The following is a 26,138-nucleotide window of genomic DNA, read 5'->3' as shown; positions in this document are numbered from 1 at the left end:
AATAGCATTCCTGGCTAAGAAAAAGCAACAATTAACACTTTGATTGTAAACAAGGATCTGAAGGTCAATCCCCTCTGTACAAATCAGTGTAAAATGAAATTCCAGTACATGGAAAGTATCAAGCTATTGAAGCAAGCAGAAGAAAACACTTCAGTATGTTTTAGAAAACAGGATGGGAATCAGTCTCTACAAAGATTCTAGGCACATGTGGAAACAAAATAAGTTTTCTTAATTGTTATATAAGGGATTATTTACCTCTTAGTCACAAGCATGAGGGAGCATGTAAGTGTGTTGCATAAACAGCATGGAAAATGTCTAGGTCCTTAACTGAAGCAAGCTGTTGAACAAACATAATAGCTACTACAGAATATTATACAACTTAAAAAGAGCAAAAGTTCTAATGAGTGGTAAAAGGATGATGTTTGTTTTAAAAACACTTCATACACCATCTAACAAAACTTGCAGAAAATTCTGAACTTGAATTCTGCCTTGTGGGTAGAGTACAGCTATTGTTTTTTAAGCAGCAAAGGGAAGGGAGTATAAGCTTTACACCAGGAGGGGAAAGTGCAAGACATATCAACCTGCCAGACATATAGTCACAGTTATATGTAACTATATCTCCCTGAATTTGTGTGCAAGTGTGTGGGTTACAAACGCCTCAGTAGTCTGGGTATTGGGCACATTTATTTCAGTTTTGAACAAACGGAATCCCAACTCATCATGGGAAATGACAACAATATGAGGTTTTGATATCCCCATGAAGCAAAATTTTCTTTTCCAAGGTAACTGAATCCCATGAAGAAAGTCTCCCATGGCAAAGTGTCTGCACTGGGCAAATCAGTCCTCCTATGAAAAGCCAGTCCCAGTCTTCTCACTCTCCAGTAACTGTTATGACCCACCATGCTATCCATTATTAATTTATTTGAAAAACCACGTGGGCAGGTGGTTTGATCTCTCCCCCTGATCATGCATATCTGTAAACTTCAAAGTCTTGAGTCCTCCTTTATTGACAATCCTAATTGCCCTGATTTAGACTTTCTTATAGTCTCAAGAAAACCTGCTACCAGGGCTCTGATATGAGGATATCCTCCTGCAAACTATGTTGCTCAATAGATGATCCAAGAAATTATATAAGGTGTACCCGTAACATCACAGAGCATAATATTTAACATGGAATTAGGGCAATTCTGAAAGGGTTTGTTACTACCAAGGACTCAAATTCTGCCTATATTCATAGTGAGCTGGAGAACTAACAGTTACCAACAGGGACCACTGATTGCTCGCGTTTTACCTGAAAATTGCCTCTCACTCTTGACCTTATCCCTGCAAATAGTTGCTGCCCCAAATCTGAAAAAGAACTTCAGAGAGTTTTGTCTTGTCATATTCCCTCAACATGTGTATGTATTACATATAAACCAGACCTGATGCTCCCAAATGCATTCAAACTGGTTGGGTTGGGTTGGGTCTGCCATGCACTTGTTCCTTTTAAACTGTGATGCACTGATTCAGGAATGTTCAGCTTTTAATAAATCCTTCAGTTTTTGCTCACCCTTAATAATAAATTAGGCCTAGCTATGACTGATGCCAAGTGAAAAACAGATCTAGAAGGCATCTGGGGTGTGAAATTCAAGATAACCAAGCTTGTGGTTCCCATTAAGTAAATGTCTTTAATGACTAGTAGGACTGGCACAACTCCTGTCATTCTTTCTGTTTATTAGAGCTGTGCAAAGCTTCAGTAGCTGATTTGATTCAGAGGAGATACGGCTCAATTCGGGGACTGAATCGCCAAATCTAAATTAAATCCGGAGACCAAGTAAAAGCTCTGAATCAACTTGAAGCATCCAAATCGATTCAGAAAAGCTTTGGAAAAGATTTGGCCATAGACTAAAGAGACAGCTGCCTCCAGTTGGTAAGTCTACTGGGGGAGGGAAAGATTAGAGCTGGGGCTGGGACAAGCTGCCCAACTGGGGCAGGGGGAGCATTACTCAGGGAGGAGGGCACAGCAGTGCTAGGAGCAGGGGCTCTGCCCTGCTATCACTATCCCACCCATGGGGGGTGGGGCAGGGAGCAGGATGTGAGTGTGGCTCATTCCAGGTGGAAGGGGGCAAGTGGCAGCAGGGCATAGCCTCCACTCCCAGCACTAATGCAGGCACAGTAGCACTGGGAGTGGAGGCTATGCCCTGTTTGCCATCCAGAGCGAGCTGTGCCTGCATCGCGGCCCCGCGCCGACTGTGCCAGTGGCAGCAGGGCATAGCCCCCATGGCTTCCCCCACTGGGGCAGAGGCAGGCACAGTTGGAGAAGCCACAGGAGAAGCCCCCATGGCTGCCCTGCCCGGTCCCATCTCCCGCCTGGTACAGCTTCCTGGCACTTAAAAAAAGTCCACACTCACTGGCTCTGGCAGCAGGGATTGGGGCCTCTGAGGGCTCATGGCAGAGTCCCCCAAGCATCATGGGGCTGTGGGGGGCAGTGAGGATTGGCCCCCCTGCCTAGCATTTGCACAGCAGCTGTTGTCTCACACGGGTGTAGCATGGCTCAGCAGGGCACCGCGTGCTGTTTGTGAACTGGGGAGGCTCCACAAGTCAGCCGGAGCCTGGCAATGCTCAGCCCCAGCTCCCAGACAGCGTGCAGCACTCTGCCAAGCCATGCTGTACCTGCGCTATGGGGCAGCTGCTATATGGGTGCCAAGTGGGGGGGGAATCCCTGCTGCCCCCCACTGCCGTATGCTGCATGGGGGAAGCTCTGCCATGAGCACCCAGAAGTCCCAATTGCCACTGCTCACTGGTGAGTGTGGGCCTCCTTATTTTTATTTTTTTTATTTTTTTAAGTGCTGGAACTAGGCTGGGGCCAAGCAGGGCAGCCATGGGGGCTTCTTCTGTGGCTCCTCCTATCCGGGGAGAGGCAGGCACAGCCAGAGGCCCCCCACCTGGCATCCACACAGCACTTGTCGCATCGCGCAGGTGCAGCGTGGCTTGGCAGGGTGCCGCAAGCTATCTGGGAGCTGGGGATGTACCTGCCTCTCCCCAGCCAAACCAAATCACCAAATCTGTCCAAATCTTCTGAAGGTGATTTGGCTGAATCAATTCAAGACAGTGATCCGAATCTAATCACTCACTGTCCTCTGAATCGACTGAATCCAAATCTCTGAATCAAATCACTGTCCTCCAAATCGGCCAAATCTGAATCAAATACTTCCCTATTTGCACAGGTCTAGCGTTTATTAGAAGTGAATAAAGATAGCCAACTCTGCACTTAATGCAAAAGCTTTTTACAAGTCAGTCTAATGATAGCAGCAGCCTCTTTCTTCATTTAATTTGCTGGCAGTACTCCTAACCTATCAGTCAACCTGCAACATAGCTAACATCTCTTCAATCTATATCAGTGCTGCAAATGAAAGAACTTCCAGGATATCATCACCTGTATCCTGCTGTAACAGGGAGCCCCCTTTGTACACTCTTCTTCTGGGCATTGATTAACAGCCTGCAACACCACTTCTTGCCTGCAACCCTCCCCACCACATACTTTTTGTGCATTTCTTTTTCCTTCTAACAACTGGCAGAGACCAAGAACACTCATTGCATGGGTGTGTTAAGGCTCAGAGCAAGCCAGCAATGTGAAGTGGCTTTCTGTAGGAGAAACCTACAAACTACATCTACATATCAATTGAGCTACTTGCCACTAAAGAAAACAAAAGAACTAAAATATTCACTTCATAGCAAAGCCTGTAAGAGACGAGAAAAGCCAAGGTGCATTGAAAGCATGGCTCCAAATATATCCTGGTGAACACATTCCCCTTTGATTAAGACCTATTTCCCAAAGAAAACTTCCCATATCTGTCTAAAGTTTTATGCTAAATCAGTCTATGTGACTATCTAACCTAACTCACTGACTGTCCCCAGTGGACTTTGATCCTCACTACCACACATTGCATTTTTATACATCTTACAGTGCATTTTTATATTTCATCTGTCTCATCTTTGCCCTGGCATTCTCTATCTTATGTTTTATACCTTTTAACTCTTAATGAATGTATTCTTCTTTGTAAGTTGTACCTTGTATTACTAAAATTATTATTGTAAGAATGCATTGGAATTGTGATCACTGGAATTGTATAGCTGTATTGGACAGCCAAGATGATGCTGGGGGATCACAGAAGTCTGCCAGAAAGGGATAAAAGGCAGTGAAGTGTGACCCTTGGTAGCATCCTCTTATCCAGCACCCGACCTACTGAGACAGAAGGACAAGCAGGAGAAGCTGACCATCTACAGCAGACTCCAGAGCCCCAAATAGGTATAAAGCAACATCGGTGCTATTGCAGCAATTGCATGTGTGAATATGTGTGTGTCAGTGTGTGTTAAGGTGGCCAGTACGTCTCATAACTCAATGTTTGCATTGATGATTTTATTGGTAAGTTTGCATCCCGTACTATAAGTTAGAATTTATTATGATCCTGTGAGTTGGTCCTTTGTAGGCAACCATGCCAACCCAATGTGCATGCTATTATCAAATTAAGAGCCCACTGAACTTTAACAAGCTTTGATCACAAGCACACTTGGACAATAAAAAAAAGTGGATTAAAGTCCAAGGATGTTTTGGGGTGCTGCTTAATGATAACTTTGCTCTGAATCCATAAGCCCATGCCATGCTTAAAATGGACCAAGGCATAATAGAGTTCATTATTCAAGCTTTCGCTAATATCCTCATATTACAGTAATGGTTCAAGTAATGTTCTCCAGATACTTTTTTTTATATATAAACCTTATCTTTTACTATGAAACCTTCTAAATTTTAAGTTTCCCTGAGTGAATGCGAGTACGTATGAGTCCCATTGTCACGGGTGGGGCCTAAGAGCGGCCATGATCTCACTAGCGCCCCCTGCTGTGTCAATCAGGCAATCCAGCACCCTCTACTCGCCCGCTATGTCTTTGATGTTATAAGGTTCAATATGGGAGGCTGCCTCTTATCGCCCTGGACACTGTGCTAATACTATTCCCTGTCCCGAGTGGGTGCCTCAATGCACCCCTGCCTTATGGGCAATGTGTGCCTCTTACCTCCCCTTTAGCACGCCCCAAGCCTCGCAGCTCTTCCTGGACGTAATCTGGTCCTTAAACTTCTGTGCCCTACCTGGCGCCCCTGGGCTTGGCCCACAACCAGCGCCCTTCTCTGGTGCCCCTCTGCAGTCTGTATTAGTTCTTCGTATTCATTATCTGAATCAATTGTCAAATTAGGTTCAGGCGACCTAAGCCTTACCTGGCCCCTCTGGCCCTCCTGGGTCCTGTCAATAATGCTAGTCCAATTAGGATCAGGCGACCTAAGCCTTACCTGGCCCCTCTAGGCCCACTGGGTCCCGTCAATGATGTGAGTCCAGTTAGGCTCAGGTGACCGGGGCCTTACCTGGCCCCTCTGGTTCCTTGGGATTCCTATTGCTGCGGAAGTGCTCTGGAACCCCTTTAGACCGCACCCATCTTGGGGTGGCTGTCAATCGTACATGCACACTCCCACGGCTTCCCGGCACCTTCTCCGGGCCCTAACTAGCCCCGGGTCGCCCTCACCAGGCTAATCGTCTTTGCAGCACCCACCCTAGGCTTCCACTCATGTGGCTCCCACACCTGGAGCCCAACATGAGCCCCTACAGGCTTTACTCTGGTGCTCAGCCTCTTGAGCGGGGTCCTCTGCCCTGCTCGGGCCTCTCACTAGCCTTCACTCAGGGCTACCCGCTGTGCCGCCTCAGCACTGAATAGCTGTGCCACCCCAGGCACCACTCTGTTGCCCACACAGGGCACTGGGAACCCCCACACAGCTGGGGAGATCCCGTGAGGCCTCCTCACGCCCCTACAGCCTCACCCGGTCCTCCGGTGTCTCAATAACTAAACCATAAGCCAAACGGCTGCAACATAACAACAAGAAGCCTCCTGGCTTATAGTATAAACTCCGTGCCATGCTGGCTCTCCTCAATACCTCCTTTAGGGTTCTCTCTACCCCGTATCCTCATACAGCCAGTCCAGGTGTTCAGACTGCAACCATTAACCGCGTCTGCTCAGTTCTCCCACAGAGCTCCTGCTCCTGCGGCCACCAGAAGGGAACTGCTCCCTAGGCTCCGGCCTGGGCTGTTTATAAAGGCCCGGCCCTGCCCCCTCCCGGTCACATGGCCCGCCCGGTTGCCGCAGCAACTGGCACCTGAGCTGCCCCTGGAGATTGGCAGCTCCACTTCTCCATTACTTAGGAACAGGGCACCTCAGTGCTCCTGTGACACCCATACACACAGCCTGCAACCTACAAGAGGTTGAGCTCCCAGTAAATCAGTATTTTTTTAACATTTGAGTGCTTTCCTTTGCAAGCATTATGACCTTTTGAAATAAGATTTCCTATTAAAAACAAACAAACAAAATGTTTAAAAGCCCCAGGAATTCTATTACTGTGTATAGAATCATGTTGACTCCAAGTATGAGCCGTTACCAGAACTGGGATCTTTAAGTGTATGGCATAGACCATTATTACGTGGCTAACAACTGGTAACAGTAATAGTTTATTACGTTATATGTGGTCCAGGTGCCAGAGGAGATGAACTTTGCTGGGGAAATAAAACAGAAGGGAACAGAGAGACTTAGAAAGGAATTTCCTGGGTTCAGTTCCATGTTCCGGAGTGGAATGTTCTCTAGTAAGTACAGATTCTCATGTCTCTGTACCCAAACCTGTGTCTCTTCCCTGCCAAATTTCAAGTTTTTTGTTGCACAACTTGCAGATGTTTGAACTTCTCGCATAAATTTTTGAAAACACTGGTTAAAAAGCATGGCATTTTTCCTAATTTTGTGCATGGAAATGGCTGTCCCATTGTAGCTGAACATTTTAGAAAAACAGTAAGTCAATCTGAGTGTTAGGCATTCAGAATATAAAATCTCAGCCCAAATGCTTAAGATTTGGGAACACTATAAACACCAGAAAATAGGATCTTAAACTGGAACACAGCCAACCTCAATAATACTCTAAACAATAGCTCTCACCTATACAGTGAGGCAACATGATGAGATAGCTATGTAAACTAAAAGCAGCTTTTTACAAACATTATTTATATTTTTCTTTTGTGGTCCAGCTGTTTTCTGTGGTAGATCTAGCACCTCCTTTCCCACCAGTGAAAACGTCTGTGAGAGACCAATAGTGCCAGTGGTATTTCCTACATTTTGGGGAGTAGTTAACTATTTTGTAAGGTCTGCCTTGAATTCTTGATTCTCTCTTCCTGACAATAATTTGCAAACCTGTTTCTTTAGTTCCTTTCTTGGGCATTTCAAATGAAGCAGGACTCAAGCATAAAGCAAAAAGAAGAGAGGAAGAAAAGGAAAGCGTAACATGCATTTTATTGCAGAGTGAGCAATACAAAGTCCAATATTCCAACCTTCATGGGAGACGTGGGATTGCTCACTCTGCAATAAATTATGTAAGTTATAGTTTGATTTACTTGTTTCACTTCTCTGTACTATGTCTGTTGTGCCGATGTGTCTAGAGAATTTGCTTTTTTGAAGTCTTTCTGACAGCTTTACAGAATCATTACCTCTGGAGCACCCATTTGAAACTTGCTAACTGTAACCCTTTTCATACCATACCAGTTTTATTGCCTGTGCAAAAATGTTGCTGTCTGGTTCTTTTTTTTATTTAAAAAAAAATTAGACTTGCTGCCAGGAGGCTGATTGCTTCTCACTGTCAGAGTTAAATTTGCTGAAAGTGGACTGTTCAAGTTGAAGAGCATTTCACAAGCATGGCAGATTTTCCAGACACCCTACTTGTCTGCATTGTTTAGCAATCCAGTGCTGCTATATGATGGAGATTATAAAACTATCATTTGAGCAGACTGCACTGACAGTTTTGGTGGAAAAAAACTCAGTTATTCAAAATGCAATCACAAGATAAGCAACTCAAACACCATAGGGAAGAGTGCAGTATAAATGAATAGACAGATATATACACAGATGCTTCAAAAATTGAAGTATGCCTGCCAGGATTTTCTACCTACAGTCTTTTAATCATCCTTTTCTTTGTGACAACATGTAACAGGACAAAAAAGCCTGTATTGGGCTTTATGAAAAGAGTATTGTATTAAAAATCTTTGAATCAAATTACCAGGATATTTCTTATGGCTGAAAATATCCATTGCATCACCTGTCCAATCTTCAGACCAACAAAGTATTGCTTCCTGAGGTATATTCTATATTGTGCCATTACTAAAGGCTTGCATCACCCTTGCCTTGAGGCTACTCTTCTATGGACTGATGTAGATATGGCGTAGGATTCTAATATGCAATGTTACTGCGTTAAGTGTGTTCAGGTGAAAGTGGAAATACAATATAACATAAACCTAATATAAGACAGGCTACTGAGTGCAAGTTATACAATGTTTCCTTTCCTTTGCCATTTGGCAATTCCTGTCTCACTGATGGACAGTCTGTCTGAATTTTTTTCCTTTCTTATTTTAAAATATTTTATAATAATAAGATAATTTTTATTATTTATCATTTAATATTTATATTTAATATTCATAAAATAATATTTTATTTTATTCATTCTGCAAAGAGCTGGGCACCTTTAGGCATAAAAGAAAAAACTTCTTTTTAAAATAAAATAAGTATGTGCTTAACCTTTGTTTTAGGTATGTTTGATAAAAAAAAAAAAAATTCTGTTTGAAGGATAATGCCATGTTTCAGCTGCCTAGTCTCAGCTCTTGTCTCTCTTTCATGAAGTGATTTGGGACAACATTTCCATGTTTTCTCTAAGTTTTGTTATCTATTTGTCCAGATACCTGGATTAAAATAGCCAGTGAACCTCTGAAATTCAGACCCCAGTCTAAGTATAGACAGTCAAAAAGCCCAAGGCTGAATTGATTCAACCTTCACAGGTTAGTCTAAGGTAGGGGTTTTCAACCTTTTTTGGTTGGTGTATCCCCAGCAACCAGTCAAAAATCAGGAAGTCCCTTAGCTGATCGATGAGCAGGGGTCAGTCTGTGGGGAGATCCCCACACATGGAGCTGTGAAACCGCACCAATGGCAAGCCTGGAAGCACCAGCAGTGAAACCAGAAGTGCTGGCAGTACAACCAGAGGTGCCCCCCATTTTTCCACACCGCTGCTGCATACTCCCTGGGGGCTTACCAAGTGCCTCTGGTCTAAGATGTGCAGACTGAACCGATTAGCAAGTCAAAAGACATTCACTTTTGATTCCAGAAATGAAGCCACATACCTGCAGTGGCCCAGGCCAGAAGCTGGGGGGACACTAGAGCACGTCTTCCTACTCAGCTGGAGCAAACAGCTTGGGCCAAGGCTAGCCCAACCCTGCGAGGGGGGATTCCAGGGAAGGTGCAAAACAGCTTGGGATGCTGTAAGTGAACATGAATCTGGATGGGGATCTGGGGCAGAATTTCAATAAACTGATTTAACCTAAATCAGAAGAGTCTAATACTACATCCATCCAGGTTTATCTTACTGGTCGGGGCCATTTTGAAAGCAGTTTATGTGCTCTGAACTTCTTTTGTGTTACAAATTTGAACCAATGTCTGATCTCTTATACCAGTCTATTTATGATTTCTGTCCCTAGCCCAGATGGGGCTAGACACTTTAGACACTTTTGTCAGGCTGGACACTTTAGACACTGATACATCTGCATCATGTACTTTCTAAGACCTCTGTTTGGCCCCTTCCCTGTAAAGTGATGATAATGAGACTTACTCACTTCAGAGTAGCAGTGAGATTCATCAGTGAAAGCTATACAACCTATATAACTGTTAGGTGTTGTTATTAGGACTGATGGACCTAATTATTGTGACTAATATTTTGGGGGTTATTACAGCCAGGCATGGCTGCAAAATTAGAAAGTAAAGAAGACTTTAAATGATGTATTTGAACTTTTGTGTTTTCTCCCTGGCAGCTTAATTCACTTGAAATATTGCATTACAGGCCTTGCAGAAATGACTGAACTAATTACCCTTTTTTAAACTGAATGAGGAGTTAAATGATATATTAAAAGTTAATTAATTTGTAGCCTACTGGCATTAGGTTAACTCACCTAGAAGGCTCCCTCATTTAACAGTGTGCACCAACTTTGTTAAACACATGCTATATTTGAGGGGAAAGAATAACAAGGCTCAGAATATAGAAGACAAAAATGGAAGGAAGATCAGTGAGGAAAGGGAAAAGAACTAAATAAAATATGCTGGGAAGTAAAAGCACAAGTTGGTGAGGGAGGCACAGGTAGAAAAATAGGAAGTTTATCTGTTAATACAACCCAGTATGCTGTTGTATATGTGTGACTTGAAAATAAATGGAAGTGTTCAGCATTGGTGAGGCCTCACTTGGCATGCTGTGTCCAGTTTTGGGTTCCACACTTCAAAAAAGATGTGGACAGGTTGGAAAGAGTCCATGTAGAAGAGGAGGGGGTGCCAGGAGAGGAGACTTCCCACACACTTCCTTTTCCCTAGCCCCTAGGAACCAAGCTGCTTTTCCAATGCTGGAATGAGAACCCACAGTGGCCAGAGTTGGGCAGCGAGCAAACCAGCTCCAACATGGGTCTCCAGAGAAAATCTGGAGTAGAATCAGAAACCCCAGAGGTAAGGACCCCATACTTACTGGCTCCATTCTGCTTAGAGGGCAAGAAGACCCGTTGGAGCTGAGACAGGCTGCAAGGACACTCCGGGGCACGCAGCAGCCGGCACAACCCTGGTCCATTGCATAAAAGGATCCTCCCATGAAACAGAAAGAAAGGCCCTATCTGGGACCACAAAGGCTGGGAAATGGCCACTTGAGTGGTAGGGCCCCTAGAGAGGAAACACCTGAACCTCATTTGACTTGCATGATTCATTCCAACGCAGGGATCAAGAACCACAGCAGAGGAGTGAAAGCTACCAAGTGGAAGGGAAAGGAGACAGAAAACTTCCTTGGCTAAACAGGGGAATCCAGGGGCACCTAAGGGCAAAATAGAAGGCATACAGGCAGTGGAACCAGGGGGAAACTACCAAGGAAGAGTATACTTACTTGGGCTGCACTTGCAGGGAGGCAGTTAGAGAAGTCAAAGCAACTACAGAGCTAAGGCTGGCAACACAAAGACAACAAAAAGTCTTTTTTTTAGGTATGTAGGGAGTAAAAGGAAGGCATAGGGCAGCATAGGGCCTCTACTGAACAAGAAGGAGCAATTAGTGACAGACGGGGGGATAAGATTGAGCTATTCAATGAGTTTTTTGCCTCTGTGTTCCTGAACAGGGGTCAAGATAAGTCTCCTCATGGGTTCTTAGATAGGCATCAGAGGGACACCAGCCCACCAACTGTCGATGCTGAATTAGTGCAGAGTCACTTGGATGGACTGGATGTGTTCAAGTCAGCAGGCCCAGATGAGATGCATTTGAGAGTACTGAAGAAATTGGTTGATATCATAGCAGAACCACTGGCATGGCTGTTTGAGCACTTGTGTCGTGTCTCAGAGGACTGGAAAAGGGCCAACGTGGTCCCTATTTTCAAGAAAGGGAGGAAGGAGGATCCGAGTAATTATAGACCAGTCAGTCACACCTCCATCCTTGGAAAAGTCTTTGAAAAGATTATGAAGGATCATATCTGTGGGAGTCCAGTGAGAAAAATAATGGAGCAGGGAAACCAGCATGGATTCGCAGCAGGTAGATCATGCCTGACCAATCTGGTTTTGTTTTATGACAGGGTCACAAAATGCTTAGATGCAGGAGTAGGGGTGGTTGTTGTTTTGTTGGATTTTAGCAAGGCCATCAAGACGGTATCTCATCCCATTCTCCTAAATAAATTAAGAGGCTGTGATATAGATGTTTACATGGTCCGGTAGCAAATTGGCTTAGCTGTTGCACCAGAGAGTGGTAGTAGACGTGTCGGTATCAACCTGGAAGGATGTGAGTAGTAGGGTTCCGCAGGGTTTGGTCTTTGGATCTGTATCTTCATTGCCTTCATCAGTGACCTAGATGTGGGCATGAAGTGTACTCTGTCCAGGTTTGTGGATGATACTAAATTGTGGGGTGAAATGCACACTCCAGAAGTTAGGGAACAATTCCAGGCAGACCTGGACAGGTTGGAAAAGTGGGCAGTACACAATAGGATGCAGTACACAGATACATGCAGAGTGCTGAATCTAGGGCACAAAAATTTCCAGCACACCTACCGGCTGGGAAGTGACCCTCTCAGCAGCACAGAAGCAGAAACGGATCTCAGAGTGGATTCCAAGACGAACATGTGTTGTCAGTGTGACAAAATTGTCAGCAAAGCTAACCGCATTTTATCATGCATCAGCAGATGCAGGACACGCAGAATCAAGGAGGTGATACTTCCCCTCTATGCAGCATTGGTCAGACCACAGTTGAAGTACCACATCCAGTTTTGAGCACTGTACTTCAAGAAGGATGTTGATAGACTTGAGAGGGTCCAAAGGAGGGCCACTTGAGAGGGTCCAGAGGAGGGTCAGGGGCTTACAGGACAAGTCCTATGAGGAGAGACTGGGGGACCTGGACCTCTTCAGCCTCCACAAGATAAGGCTGAGAGGTGATCTTGTGGCCACCTACAAATTCATTAGGGGGACACAGCAAGGGATCAGAGATGTTCTGTTCACATCTCTGATATCAGGAAAAACTGCTTCATGGTAAGGGTGGGAAAAATTTAGAATGGGCTTCTAAGGGAGGTGCTGCTCTCCCCTACCCTGGGGATCTTTAAGAGAAGGCGGGATGGGCATCTGGCTGGGGTCATCTGACCCTGGCACTCTTTCCTGCCTAGGCAAGGGGTCGGACTCAATGATCTTTTGAGATCCCTTCCGACCCTAGCATCTATGAATCTATGAAAGCTGGCTCTTATAGGCTGGGAGAGCCCCAAGGAGACCCTAAAGGGACACCAGAAGTAGTGGAAAAGGAGACCCTCCACTGGAGAGTTGGTCACAGAGGGTTAGGGGCAGTATACCTGCCCATATTTCTTTATCCTTGTGGAGAACAGATTTACAAGAATTCCCAGTAGCCATTCACATAGATATGGTGCCTCACTCCCAGCTGTGAAGCCCTAACAGTGGGAATCAGCATATAGACTGCGGAGGCCTGTGGCAGGGGTGTAGGATCCTCCATTATAGACCCTAGAGGGTCTTGCCAGAGGCCATAGTGATCTGTTGCTTGTGAGAGAGTGGCCCTTATGGTGGTGTCTTCCTTCTCCTCTGGGACAACAATTACCATCAAGTCATGGCAGATAAGTGTCCCACGAAGGTAGGAAGCTCTCTAAGGGACATGCAGTGCAGATCATGCCATTCAGAAGGAGGCTCAACTACAGTCCAAGAGAGTGTGACAAAAATGATTAGAAGCCTGGGAAGCATGACTGATGAAGAAAGGCTGAGAGAATTAGGATTTAATTACTATCATCAAATACCTGAATGGTGATTATAAAAAGGGAACTGGAGATCAATAAACTTCTCTTTGTAGCCAGAGGGGACAAGATTAGGAGCTTTCCTCAAGCTGCAGGAGAGGAAATTTAGGTTGGAGATTAGAAAGAACATTTGAACTATGAGGGTGGTCCAGCATTAGAACAGGCTACCAAGAGACGTTGTAGAATCCCCATCCTTGGAAGCTGTCGAGAACAGGATAGGTAGATACTTGGCTGGTTTGGTTTAGTCAGGGGTGATCCCAGCTTGAACAGTGGGCTAGACTTGGATAGCCTCATGAGGTCCCTTCCAGCCCTTCTTTCCTATGATCCTCTGAAAGAGAATATCTGATAGGAAGGGGCCATTAAAACCAAGGGTTGACTATAACTATTATTGACACTACTTCTCTTAGAAAAAGACCATAACATGGGAAGGAGAGAATATCACAGGGTAATGAAGGAAGAGAGAAGGTCAAGATACATGGTAGCAAAGTACACAGTTTTGATATTGTTATCTTTTCAGGAGTTCCACTGTAGGGAACAACAAAACTGTGGTAACAGAAACTGATCATGAAAGGGTTAAAAGTATGTCAAACACATTGTATAAGAAAAAAATTCTAGGATATATCTTGCCTTTTTATGTAGATTTTAAGTGCGTGTCTCACCCTTCTCCCTTCATTCCTACTGGATCCCAAAACTTTAAACCCGATAAGGTGGATATCATCAATTCTCAAGCATACTTCACTTGATACAGAAAACTGTTCCAAAACTCCAGAGAAAGAGGAGATATTTGATGAATAATTTCAGGACTTCAGTAAAACTTCTGGGAAAACTAGCTAGATTAACAAAGGCTACCTAGTATATAAATGCTTAATAAGGTATGATCAACTGCATGTATTAAGCTTTTTTAAATTTCTTATGGAGCTTTTTAAACTTGACAAGGTGAGCTATAAGTGGAAACAGATCATGCTGTGCTAATATCAAGATGGGAATACAGCTACTAGGAAATTACATACAGATTACTTAAAGGTCTAACTTCACAGACAGACACAGATGTTCAGATAAATAAACAGTGATTACCTCAAATCTGCTGCTTTCCCATTCCTGTGAGTACATGTAACCTGCCTGGTTTGATACCCAATCTGTATGTCCCAATATTTGTTCTCCTGTCTGTTTTGTCTATTTCGATTTCTCTTTTTCTTAATAAGCTCACGAGCCTCAGGATCCCGTACTCCTTTTTCTCTGTCCTTCTCTTTTTCTTTGTTCTTTCCCCGTTTCCTTGCTTGTCTTGTATGTCTTGACTGGGGCATAGAACATGCGCTCCAGGGTCCCACACTGAGGCTATACATGCTTTCTTCAGTAGCACATGGGCTAGACTGACAGATCTGAAATTCAGTCAGGTTAGGACAGGCAGAGCCACCAAACCGAGCTGGAGCAACAATGTGACGAGCTCTGTGTTGAAGCCCATTGCCACAGGTCTTGGAGCACTCTGACCAGGGGGAGAATTCTGCCATGATGCAGTCCTGACGACAAGGGATGAGACATGCCTGCTCTTGGCGAGGTTTGGGCTCAAAGTAGTCACATATGACATCCTCAGCTGAGGCCCCGTTTGCTTTCTGTATGCAAGTTACATTTCTCATCTGGATTCCTTCTTCTCCTTTGATGCATTCTACAGGTTTTTCAATGTTCCTTGAAATAACTGGCCGGCACTGATTCCAGCTGCCCAGCTGCCAGTCATACAGTTCTTTGTGCCAATCACAAACCCTGAAACAGTTCTGTTGGTTCTCAGGCCTCTCAATCTGTTTACAGTTCGTGGGTAGGGTTGTCCATCCTTCCACATGGGCACACCACACTGCTCGCGTTTGGATACCACCTGGACCACATTCATCTCCCATACACCTACCCCATGGACCTAGAAAACATAATAAAAGCCGATATAACATTTTAAATTTAATTACTGTGTCATTATTGAAATCAAGATGCAGCTACAAGGCTCAGGAAACAAAAGCTCGGTATTTCCCAGTAGTCCTGTCGAGCTAAGACCTCAACACGACTTGTGGGAAAGAATATTAATCTCAGAAAGACTCAGCACAAAATAATCACAGGATTATTAATCAATTTTCTGGTCTTCTTACAATTTTACTATTTTTTCTTTAAATGTTGAGTAAATAAAATATTTGCACTGGTAGAACTCATTAGGCATTGGTCACAATAAAATTAAGAAATTATGCAGATTGTTTCTTCAAGTCCTGTTTGGCCAGCATAATGAAGGAAAATCTTCTCTATAGCTTTCAGCTATAGATAAATTATGGTTTTAATTTTTTGGGGCAGTTTTTTGGGGCAAATTATGGTTTTAGTTTTTCTCTTTTTGCACCTGGCTTCACACACTCATTTTATTTAAACTGTGCCCAAAAACATAACAAAGATATAGCAGACTTGAGAAAGCATCAGTAACTTCAGGTGGGGGAAAACCTATTTCTTCATTTTATTTCCTCCCTAACATACTAAAAATATATGGATTAATTACATATTCATTCTGAATTACTCATCATGAATGGTAGCCAGACACCAATATATGGTGAAATACATATATCAGACATGATTTCTTACTAGCTTATGGCTATTCATAGGAAAAACAGAATTAAGAGAGAAAACAGATCTTGTAGGAAAACAATGCCCCACCCCCTATCTTTTTTATTGATAAAAAATCCATAGAATGGGATGGATTTGAAAATTTACAATGTAAACTCTTTCTGTGGTTTAAAAGAGCTGACATTTGGCAGTGTGAATTAATAATACTCAGGTTACATGGGTGAGAGAGATATTGACAAATTTCCTCTGGACACAGTTGCATTTTATTTTCCTGAGTTTTGTCAAATTTTGTACAAGCTAAAAAGATGCCATTTCTGACTGCCAAAACTGCACATCTGAAACAATAATGAAAGAACATGTAGAAATACAAAACCTAAATGTTTTATATCATTCTATTCATGAAGTAAACAAACTTTTTTTTAGAGATTTTAGCAAGAGACCTTTTTTTCCCCCATAGATCTCTTGGTAAACCAAAATAAATTCAAGATTATGCTTCCATTAAAATGTGACTTGAATAAAGAAACCCATGCTAAAAATTGAATGAACATAGTGTTATCCTCCATGTACCATTCCACTCCCTAGCCCATAGCCTAGTAGTTAGAGCACTTTCCTCAGAAGTAGGAGATGTGAGTTCAGATCCTTTGAGGGGGGGGACTTTAACCTTCCAACTTCTGGGCAACTGTCCTAGCCACTAGATAATTGGGCATAAGGTCAGTGGGATGCCTTCCTTTTCCCTCCTACCCTAAGATGATGGAAGTAGGTATTGGGCAGCCCTGCACTCCCCTCTCCTCCAGACATGTGTACCATTTCCTACTGCCTGGCTGTTAGTGACTCCCTGCATGCTTTGGAGATGTATAAGGTTGACCATAATTAGAATGAGCAAGCTATGACCTTCTGCAGCTCTGAGCAAGATTGTTCTCCTGAGGAATGATATGTATTTTTTGGCCATGTGTTAGTGTGGGCTTAGACATCTAATAGGCGGAATAGGATCTTGGCCTTTTGCATCTGTATTCCTTGCTAGTTTATTGTTGAATAGATACTTGACTACAGTATACAGAAGAGACAGTACAGTTGAACAGTTTGTCTGTGGATTCTAAAATCCTGAGCATTATATACTTGATAGCAATGCCAGCTGGCAGAGACAGATTCAGCACATGAAAACTTCTGTGCTGTTTATTGCAGATTAAGTCTGATTTAGAGTTTCCAAGCTTTAGCTAGATACCCAGAAAAATAAATGTATATTAAGTACAAATACATTTCAGTCCCCATTTCAGCTAGATTACCCTAGTTTATCTCTAACCAGCCTTCCGTAAATGAGATGCTTGTGTTTATTTTATTAAAAATGCATTTATGTAGAGTACAAAGAAATTGCACTTCTCCAGAAAATTGCATGGAGTTCTACTTAAGAACACCAACCAAGTTTAAAAGAAAGGAATAAGAACTGCATAAAATCATCAGCTAATGGAAGGATAGCAATATAATCATGACGGAACATAAAGAACTAATATATTCACCTTGCAGATGGCAAACTCCTGTCTTATCACATCACTGCACCTTGTGTATATCATGCGTGTCCAATTAAGAGACTTTCTTTTAAAGATCAGATCTTTGCTACACTGCTCCAAATAAACAGTATGTACTTTGGCCTTCCTACAAGATCCAGAATTATCGAGTATTCAAGAGACAATGCACCATATCTAAAAACTGTTTGTAATAGTTAAGCATTGTCAGTCCAATTAACCAACTTGTTCATAAGTAATTAAAATGCTAACCAATCAAAGAGCTAAGGCTGTAAAGAAACTGCAGGAAGGTAAACAGAGAGTGTGCTTGAAGTGCTGTATGTGAAAGTGATAAATTAGCTTTGCATTTGTCTGTGGAATAGTATAATCTTGCTCCATAATATTAACTGCATTTTGTAACGGTGCTGTGTCTATGAGTATGCCAGTGCTTTAATAGTGTTACAACATTTGTTGTAGGATAAGGATTGAAACATAAGGGCACAACAAAGAAGAATATTAAGAAAACCCAACCACAGAAACACAACCTTGTCCAGTTTTAAGATAATTTAAAATTCATAAAAAACTAATTGCATTAGCTTTTGTTTTTGCTTGCTAATACAAATTTAGACTCTGGAAAGTGATTTTTCCAATATATTCAGTCCTGGATGAATAAGATTTAAGGCTTCTCAAAGTAAAGTGTCATGCAAATACAGTGCAAGTTTTGGGCACTGCATTCTAGGAACGATGCAGACAACATGAGAAGAGTCTAAAGAGGAGCAATAAAAATGATGAGAACGCTGAAAAGATACAACTTTATCCAGCAGGTGACAACCGAAAGGGCCTGTTCACATACATTAAGTACCAGAATGTGTCCTTCATCATTTTCACCTTTAAATATTTAGCCTTGTGGGCCACCATTTCTGAAAGGTCCATACAAATTAATAATTTTTGTTAATTACATGTTCATCTACATGAATCTTCCTAAGTCTCTAAATAAGCACTAGAGCAAACTTCACACTTTTTTTGGGTGAAATGATGAATTTTTACTTAGGATTATCAATCTGGCTAGCATCAGTTTGACTGTGACATCTACCACCAGTTTCTGAGTGCCTTTCACTTAAAATTAACAGCAGCAATATCCACAGTACATATGTACTCACCAATATGCTAAATGAACTATTCCTGAAGGTAAAAAGTAGCAAATTGTATTTTCAGTGCGAGGGGAGAAAAAGAAATCTCATAATAAAAATCATGGATCAGGCAGGCCCCCAGAGATGCCAAGACTTAAAAATACTAGTTTGGCATTCTATTAAATTTGTTCACTGGTTTATAAATCTTTTGAGCTTCCACATAGACGCTTTCCTCTACCACTGTGAGTTCCTTAAACTTTTTTAGTATTAATTAATTTTGTCTGCAGTTTTAAAAGTTGAAAAGCTTTAAGAAAAAAGCCACCAAATATCACACACCTTGTCATAATATAGCAAAAATTAGCAATACTTTTACCATTCAGCTGGATTAATGTCTACTTGTTTACTTAGTGACTGAGGACAAAATGGGTGCTAGTTAATTGTGCAACTCTGCTTATATATATGTCTGGTCGCATGCTGTGATAAAAGAACTCTGTTCTATTATGTGTTCTAAAATTTGCATAATTTCATCTGGCATGCCAGTTCAAAAGGTTATGAGCCTGTTCATGGGCACATCTAGGATTTTGAAAAAGGGGGTTCAGAAGGTGTAATGCACCATCATATATAACACAACACATTTTCCTGCAGATAAAAAAAAGGGAACTATAAGTTTTAATTATATGCTAGGGTTCTAGGACTATATTATTCGGTTTAAGATCAAACCAAGCAGCTTGGGATATGAACAAATGGACCTACTTGAGCTGCTGCAGGACAAACGAGGACCTGAAAATGTAAGGTCAAATGCTCCGACAACCTGACAAGGAGCTGCAGCATCTTCAGGCAGTGTAACCTCAGAGGGGTGCCTCTGAGTGGTGCTTCCTGAGAGGTGGTGAAGACCCTGAGCAGCAGCAGGTAGCAATCTTTGGCTCAGAGTGGTGGTAATGCCAACAGGCATCTCAGGGCAACCCTGGGATAGTAGCCAGCAACATGATCTCTTGAGGGAAATTCCCTCCCTCCTGGACTGGGTTAAGTAGCAACTTCTGGGGGTAGGGGAGTTTCAGATAAGGACTGAAACTGAAAGACCAAGGGTGTTTTATACGGCTGTGTGATGCTTCGGGTGGCAATTCCATTCAGAGGAGATTCGTCCCAATTCTGTGGCCGAATCTCTAAATCTGAATTGAATCAGGGGATCAATTTAAAGGTCTGAATTGATTCAAAGCTCTCCAAAAGATTCGGAGAGCTTTAATGATTCAGGCAGTCCTCAGTGGCTGCAGCAAGGAGCTGCAGCCAGACTTAGAGCTGGTAAGTACTAGGGGAAGGGGAGAGGTGGCTGGGGGAGGGGACCAAAGAGGAACCACTGCCAGCCCTGCTGACCCCCGCCCACTCTCCCAGCCCCTCCCCCCCAGGGTTTCCCCACCCACCCCAGCTCCCAGTGCTTTAAAGAAAAGCCCCGGTGCTCACCAGGTGCTGCTGGGTGGGGGGGGTTGATCCCTGCTGCTTGCCACTGCCCCATGCTGCATGGGGGACTCTGCCATGAGCCCCCTGGCTCCCCCAGCCCTCCCCATGGGTGCCCCACCCAGGCCAGCTCCAGCCCTTTAAGAAAAAAAGAAGAGAAAATCCCCGGGACTCACGGCTCTTGCAGCGACCTTGGGGCTTCAGGGGGCTTGTGCAGCGCCCCCAGTGTGGTGCAGGGCACCTGGGATCACTCCCTGCCTGCAGGAATGCTAAGTGCAGGGCTTTTCTCATTTTTTTTTGTTTCTTAAAGGGCAGGAGCTGGCCCAGGTGGGACATCCATGGAGGGGGCTGGGGGAGTGAGAGGGGTTGTCAGGGGCTCACACAGAGCCCCCCATGCAGTGTGGGGCTGTGGGGATCGCCCCTGCCTGGCAGCACCTGCTGATCCAGGGCTTTTTTTCCCCAAAGAGTCAGGAGCTGGGGTGGGCAGGGCAGCCATTGCCAGGCTTGGGGGCATGGGCCTGGCTGATTCAGAGATTTGGTAGGAGCTGAGTCTCTGGACAGTGATTCGAATCACCGAATCAAATCTCTGTCCCCTGAATTGGCCATATTGAAAACGAATACCAGCTGCTTTGCACAGGCCTAGTGTTTTATTAGTTGAATTACTTAAAAATAGGTGTGTTTGATATTTGGGATGTTTTAATAGCTGGGATGTTCGACTGTTGTGGTGTTTGACATGGTTTCATTGCTCTCCTTTCCCTTTCATTAACTTTTATTTTCTGTTTGATAATACATTTCTTGTGAGTGGGGAAATTATTTCAGGACTCCCAGTGAAAGATATTTTTCCCAGATTTCTCAGGGGGGGTTCAAATCACAACCCCCAAACTTTAACGTACCCCTTGTACTACCAGCCAGGGCCCGGCAAAAGGTTTACAATTCCAAGCATCATGGCCATTAGTTGATAGCACTAGTAGATAATATGAAGTCTGGAAACTCTTCTGAGGAAAGGAATCCTAAGTTTAGATGTTCTGGAAACTAAGGTGAATGGAGTCCTTTATTTTGAGACCTAACAGAAATTTATGTGCTGGAAGCTCCAAACTTGCTATGTTGCATGAGAGGAGAGCTCCTTCCAGATGCTATTAATCATTGCACATTTTGATATTAATATATACTTTGTAAATCTAATTGTTCTATGGTATATTCTTGAAAAAATACAGTTGTGTGGCCTTCATGAACACTGGTTCCGCAGCAAGTGTTTTGACCCTCTGGCAGCTCTACTTCCCCCTGTCCCTCCTCCCACCCCACCAAAAGAAATCTAATGCAACTAAGATTCCTGCAAAGCAGAAAATTTCCAAAGTAAGTGAACCATTAGGGCTCTGGCCTGGTATGTGATAATCTGTTTATGATGTTCATTGTAATTCAGGTTCTGACCCCAACTATATCTATAATAATTTCAAGAAAGAGCTTGCCTTTCTTTTTTAATATAAACTCTGTTCTTGTTCTAATGGGTGGGTTTAGCACCGACAATAAGCCTCAGCCAAAAGAAAAATATTTCAAAAGCACATTATGCAAAGAGTAATTACTAGGCATTTACATTCATTCCTAGCTCTTCAAATGGGCTTGACTGTAAAATATGCTTGCATCCTTCACATAAACTCCATTACTGTCCTGTACTGAATTAAAAAAAACGTTGTTCATGACAATGAAATTCTCCCAGGGTAAAAGAACCATGAGAGGAGCAAACAGATAACTTACTGATGTACTGTAGCCTATTTGCTGAACTGCACTATTCTACTTTTGCTCTAAGGTATCATACAATTTTATAAATGGATTGCTGGTGATCAATCATTGTTATAAGAACTGATGAGCAGAACTACTTTAGAGAAGATGTTTGGAAGATGTTTAAGATCATCAGGTCAAAGAGATGCTCTCAGGAAAGATGGCAAATCTAATCTTTTTTCTGCATCTTTTACTAAAATCTCCCTTATTCACTTAATGGATGTTCTTTTTTCATGTAATGGTCATGTATTTGATACTTATGATTAAATTCACTGAAAATACTGGTAATTACAGTAAATGCATAATATCTATAGGGGCTGTGGGATCTCCAGAGGGAGTTTTTAAATGCAGGTTAGACAAGCACTTGACCTGAATGGTTTACACAAGGGGTTGGACTAGGTAACCTTCTTAGATCCCTTCTAACCCTATTTTTCTATGGTTCTACAGTAAGGATGTGTTTCAGGAAATATTTTACAGGAAATGTGGCCACTAAATAAATATATATTATATGTATGTATAATTATGTATAATAAATAGACTGAAAAATAATGCAGTTCTCACTGAAATAAGTATAGGATAAACACTATTGTGTAAATAATAAAGAAAAGAGAATAATAGAGTGCTCCATGATTGGGAATCCATTTAAAGTAGATATTTAAGTACCTACATGACCATGCTGTTTATAGGAAACAACCATTAGATTGCTTTAGAAAGAACATTTCATTTATAACTTTGTTAGGTCTTAACAGTGGCTGGCTGGATCCTATGTAAGTTTAATGCCCCAGCATATCTAAAGATAAGATGTTGTTTACTATGGAAATTGCGTTCTGAAGAAACTGGATAAGGGATAGAATTTTTTTTCTTCTATTACCTTGTATAAAATAATAATTCACGCATTATACACCACTTTTTACTCATACATCTAATAACACTTTTCAGAGAAGAAAAAACAGTTGAGTATGGTAATGAAATGACTTGAAATGTTGTGCCAAGCATCCATTTTTTCAAGTCAGAATGACTGTTTGATGACTCAGACATAAGTGTTGGATCCAGCAGCTGAGGAGTGCCCCTTAGCTAAAGGCTTTTCAAACGGTGCACATCGTTGCTGCTATGCCAAACCTGTCCTGGCAGCCAGCAAAGAGGGTATCTAGAAGACTTCTTAACTAGGGTGCTAAACAAGACCTGAAATAATCCCTGGGGTAGGGAGGTGTTACTGGCAGATAGCACAGTTAAGAGAAAAACCTGGCATTTATACACATACTCCTGGAGTGGGGGGCACCTTAATTAGAGCAGCTTTAATTAAAAGCACCTCCACCCCTGGAACATGTGTATAAAGTTCCAGTTTTTTCTCTTAAAGCACCTCATGTATCAGTGTCCCTGCACTGAAAAATGACAATGGGGGCATTTTAACTAAACCTTGTTGAATGAACTTTACTTAAAGTGCCCCCACCATTTTTCAGTGTGGGGATGCTGATACACAAGACACTGGGATCTTGGAGTGTGGTAATTACAGGAAATGTGGTCACTAAATAGATGTATATTATACAGTATGTATGTATAACTAGCAATGATAAATTAAGTCTGCTCCAACACGCTGTCATTACAGCATATCAGAGCAGCTTTGCTGCACATGTATAGGCACCCACTAAGTCTGCTCTAATCTATCCAAGAGACCACACCATCACTAAACTTGTTCTTGGATTCAAAGGGAGTACAGAAAGGGTATTCTTTGTTCTTTCTTCCTAGTATTACCTACATACCCTCTTGAATCTTCTCAGTGAGTCAGGCTCTCACGATGAAGTCTACTGGCCACAACAAGACCACTAAAGCCCAAAGATGCCTGAAAGTCAACTTCCTCTTCATGCAGAGGATTGCATTTGTAATGTGTTGTAAAAAAACCCAATATTTTAAGTGAGTGAAAAATAAGGGCTACACTCTATGACTTGACTTTGATGACTGTAAATTTGAGCTGTCATGAACATTTTCAAAAGGAGTCAGAGTAAGTAGGAAATTACAGGTATTTGCCATAAATCACTGACTGCAATTTACACATACCTATTTGAAAAAGTATGGGGTTAACACTATTTTCAACAGTAAGAAGCAGTAAGTGAAAACTTACAAGTTTTGAAAACCTACATTTAAAATTGTTGTAATGCACATTTGTCTAAGACAGAATAACTGGCTTTGGGGACCCTTTTTGATCTCTCACAGATTAATAATTTTAACAATAATTATATCATTTATTCACTAGCTATGCCACATTTGATCCCACATAGTGGTTTATGTTGTATGCCCAGGATATTGTCAGCTACCTCTCTGTTGTATACTCACTGGAACCAAGTATCCATGAAAGCTCAGGGTAGCAATCTTTTGTTTTTGATCTGTGGGACAGGAGGATGGAAGAGAAGTGGGGACTCAACAGTAGTTTAAATATAGAAGCATTGCTATCATAGCCAATGTAAATGTAACATATCTTGTTTGAAGCTAATACTCCAAGGCAAACACCTAACTTGTCTCACAGTATATGCAAACAAACCACCAGGAGGCCTTGGTTTGACACTGTCTTCTCATTGACAAAGAAATAAAACTGAAATTACACTTTTTTTTAAAGTAGAAGAAAATCTCAAATATGTTTCTAAAATTATGAAATTTTTTTGCTAGCAGTAGTAGTAGTAAACTGTAGTTTTCTTTTGAAAGCAATTTCTGGGTGAACTCCCTTATTTCAACAGGCATGTTCATTTTTAATTGCATATTATTCTGGCATGATATGCATTTTCAGTGATCCAAAGCTCACCTTTAGAGATGCATTTCCTACCCTGTATGACAAAAACTTCAAAGTCACATGGAGAAACATTGTATATGAATGTAAAAATCTGTAAAATAAGACAGATGATTGACCATGTGTTATATATGCAAAACTGTTTTTGGATGCATGTAAAGGCAGATGCCCTTTTAAAAAAAAAGTCCCATTAAATGAGAGAGAATAATTCTATTTACTTTATCACATCTAGGAGGTCTTAGTCAAGATTTCACTAAGTAATACTAGAGTGCCATAAGAGTGAATTAATTAGGAGTTCCTGTACTACATTGGCTGAAACAAAGATAAAAGGATATTTGCATATATTGCATAACATTCTATGTAAATCTGGTAAAAATTCTGATGTGAATTATTCACATTATATCACACTGTCTCTGACACTTTTATATTGCATAAGTAGTTGAATAAACAATATTATAGTTAAGGCAACCCTATTTATCTTTGCATCCTTCTTGTAAATAAAACAGCAGACAATATTCCTGCCACTTAAACAAAAGACATATTGATGCTGAATTGCCAAAAGTCATTTTACAGTACTAGGGATAATTTTTTTTAATTATCTACAAAAGGAGCTAATTGAATAGTTCTGTAACCACATCCATCAAAAAAAGGTGACAAATGCCAAACCGAGGTTTGTTTGGGGAGCAGGAGAGGGAAGAGAGGGAGGGAGATCTTGTGATATAAAAGAGCATGTTTTAGGAATGCAGGTAAAACACAGTCTAGGCTTAGGGATAATTTGGGGCAGATCTGTATTCATTCAATTAACATGCAAGGGAACTGCAAATTTTGTAGGTTCTGTAGTATGAACTTATTGCATACACAAGGGGTTCCACTCCCCTTCCACCCAGCACAAGGAATTTTAAGAACATGCCTCACCAACTCAAAGCTACAGAAAACGTGGTCCCAGTAGTGTTGGAGCTGCTCTTTATGCACATCCTTTCTATGTCCTGCCCTGCTGAGGCAGCATCATGCAGTTTCCCAAATTTCCCCAGAATGCAGTGATCCAAGCATGATTGGTCAATGTGATGTGTAAGCAAAAATGTGTTTTTTTCATGAGCATGCTACTGCTTATTGACTCATCTCAGCCACATTTGTTTTAACACGCTGATGAGCATGTTAGGAGCTGATTACAGAAACATAGCTGTGCTTATAGCAGGAAGTGTCCTCATTTGTTATGTATTCTGTTCACTTCATATTTGAACTCAGGAATCAGACAGCACTTTCACAGCATTTATGTGAGAGTCTCCATTGTAATTGTAGAGATTTTAAAATGTATTTGCGATTCTTTGTATTTCCCAATAATCTGCAGAAAACAGTCTAGTCTTAAAATTCTCCTTCAACTCCCAGAAAATAAATATTTATTTTTGGCTGCAAAACAGATGGCGAACTAACCTTTAAAGAAAGTTTATTCTGAACTTCCAGGGAAGCAAAGTACCAAGAAAAAGATACCAGAGATTAAGACCAATATAATGTACAAGTACAATACTGTGTTA

The 26,138-nt window shown here is 42.0% G+C and overlaps 1 protein-coding gene across 1 annotated transcript in view; it reads right to left on the bottom strand.

Annotated features, from left to right (window-relative positions):
- Window positions 1-26,138, bottom strand: part of THSD7A (thrombospondin type 1 domain containing 7A) — a 528,740-nt gene that overhangs the window by 200,130 nt on the left and 302,472 nt on the right. Inside the window, exon 5 of the mRNA XM_090046913.1 lies at window positions 14,459-15,290. Within this exon, the coding sequence (XP_089903039.1) occupies window positions 14,459-15,290 (832 nt within the window). The remainder of the gene's footprint in view (window positions 1-14,458; window positions 15,291-26,138) is intronic.

Source organism: Crocodylus siamensis, chromosome 5, assembly GCF_052110815.1.
Source record: "Crocodylus siamensis isolate JL-2025a chromosome 5, ASM5211081v1, whole genome shotgun sequence".
In the NCBI taxonomy this organism is placed as follows: Eukaryota; Metazoa; Chordata; order Crocodylia; family Crocodylidae; genus Crocodylus; species Crocodylus siamensis.
Note: the sequence above shows the minus strand (reverse complement) of the source record. Positions and strands in the feature narration are given on the sequence as shown.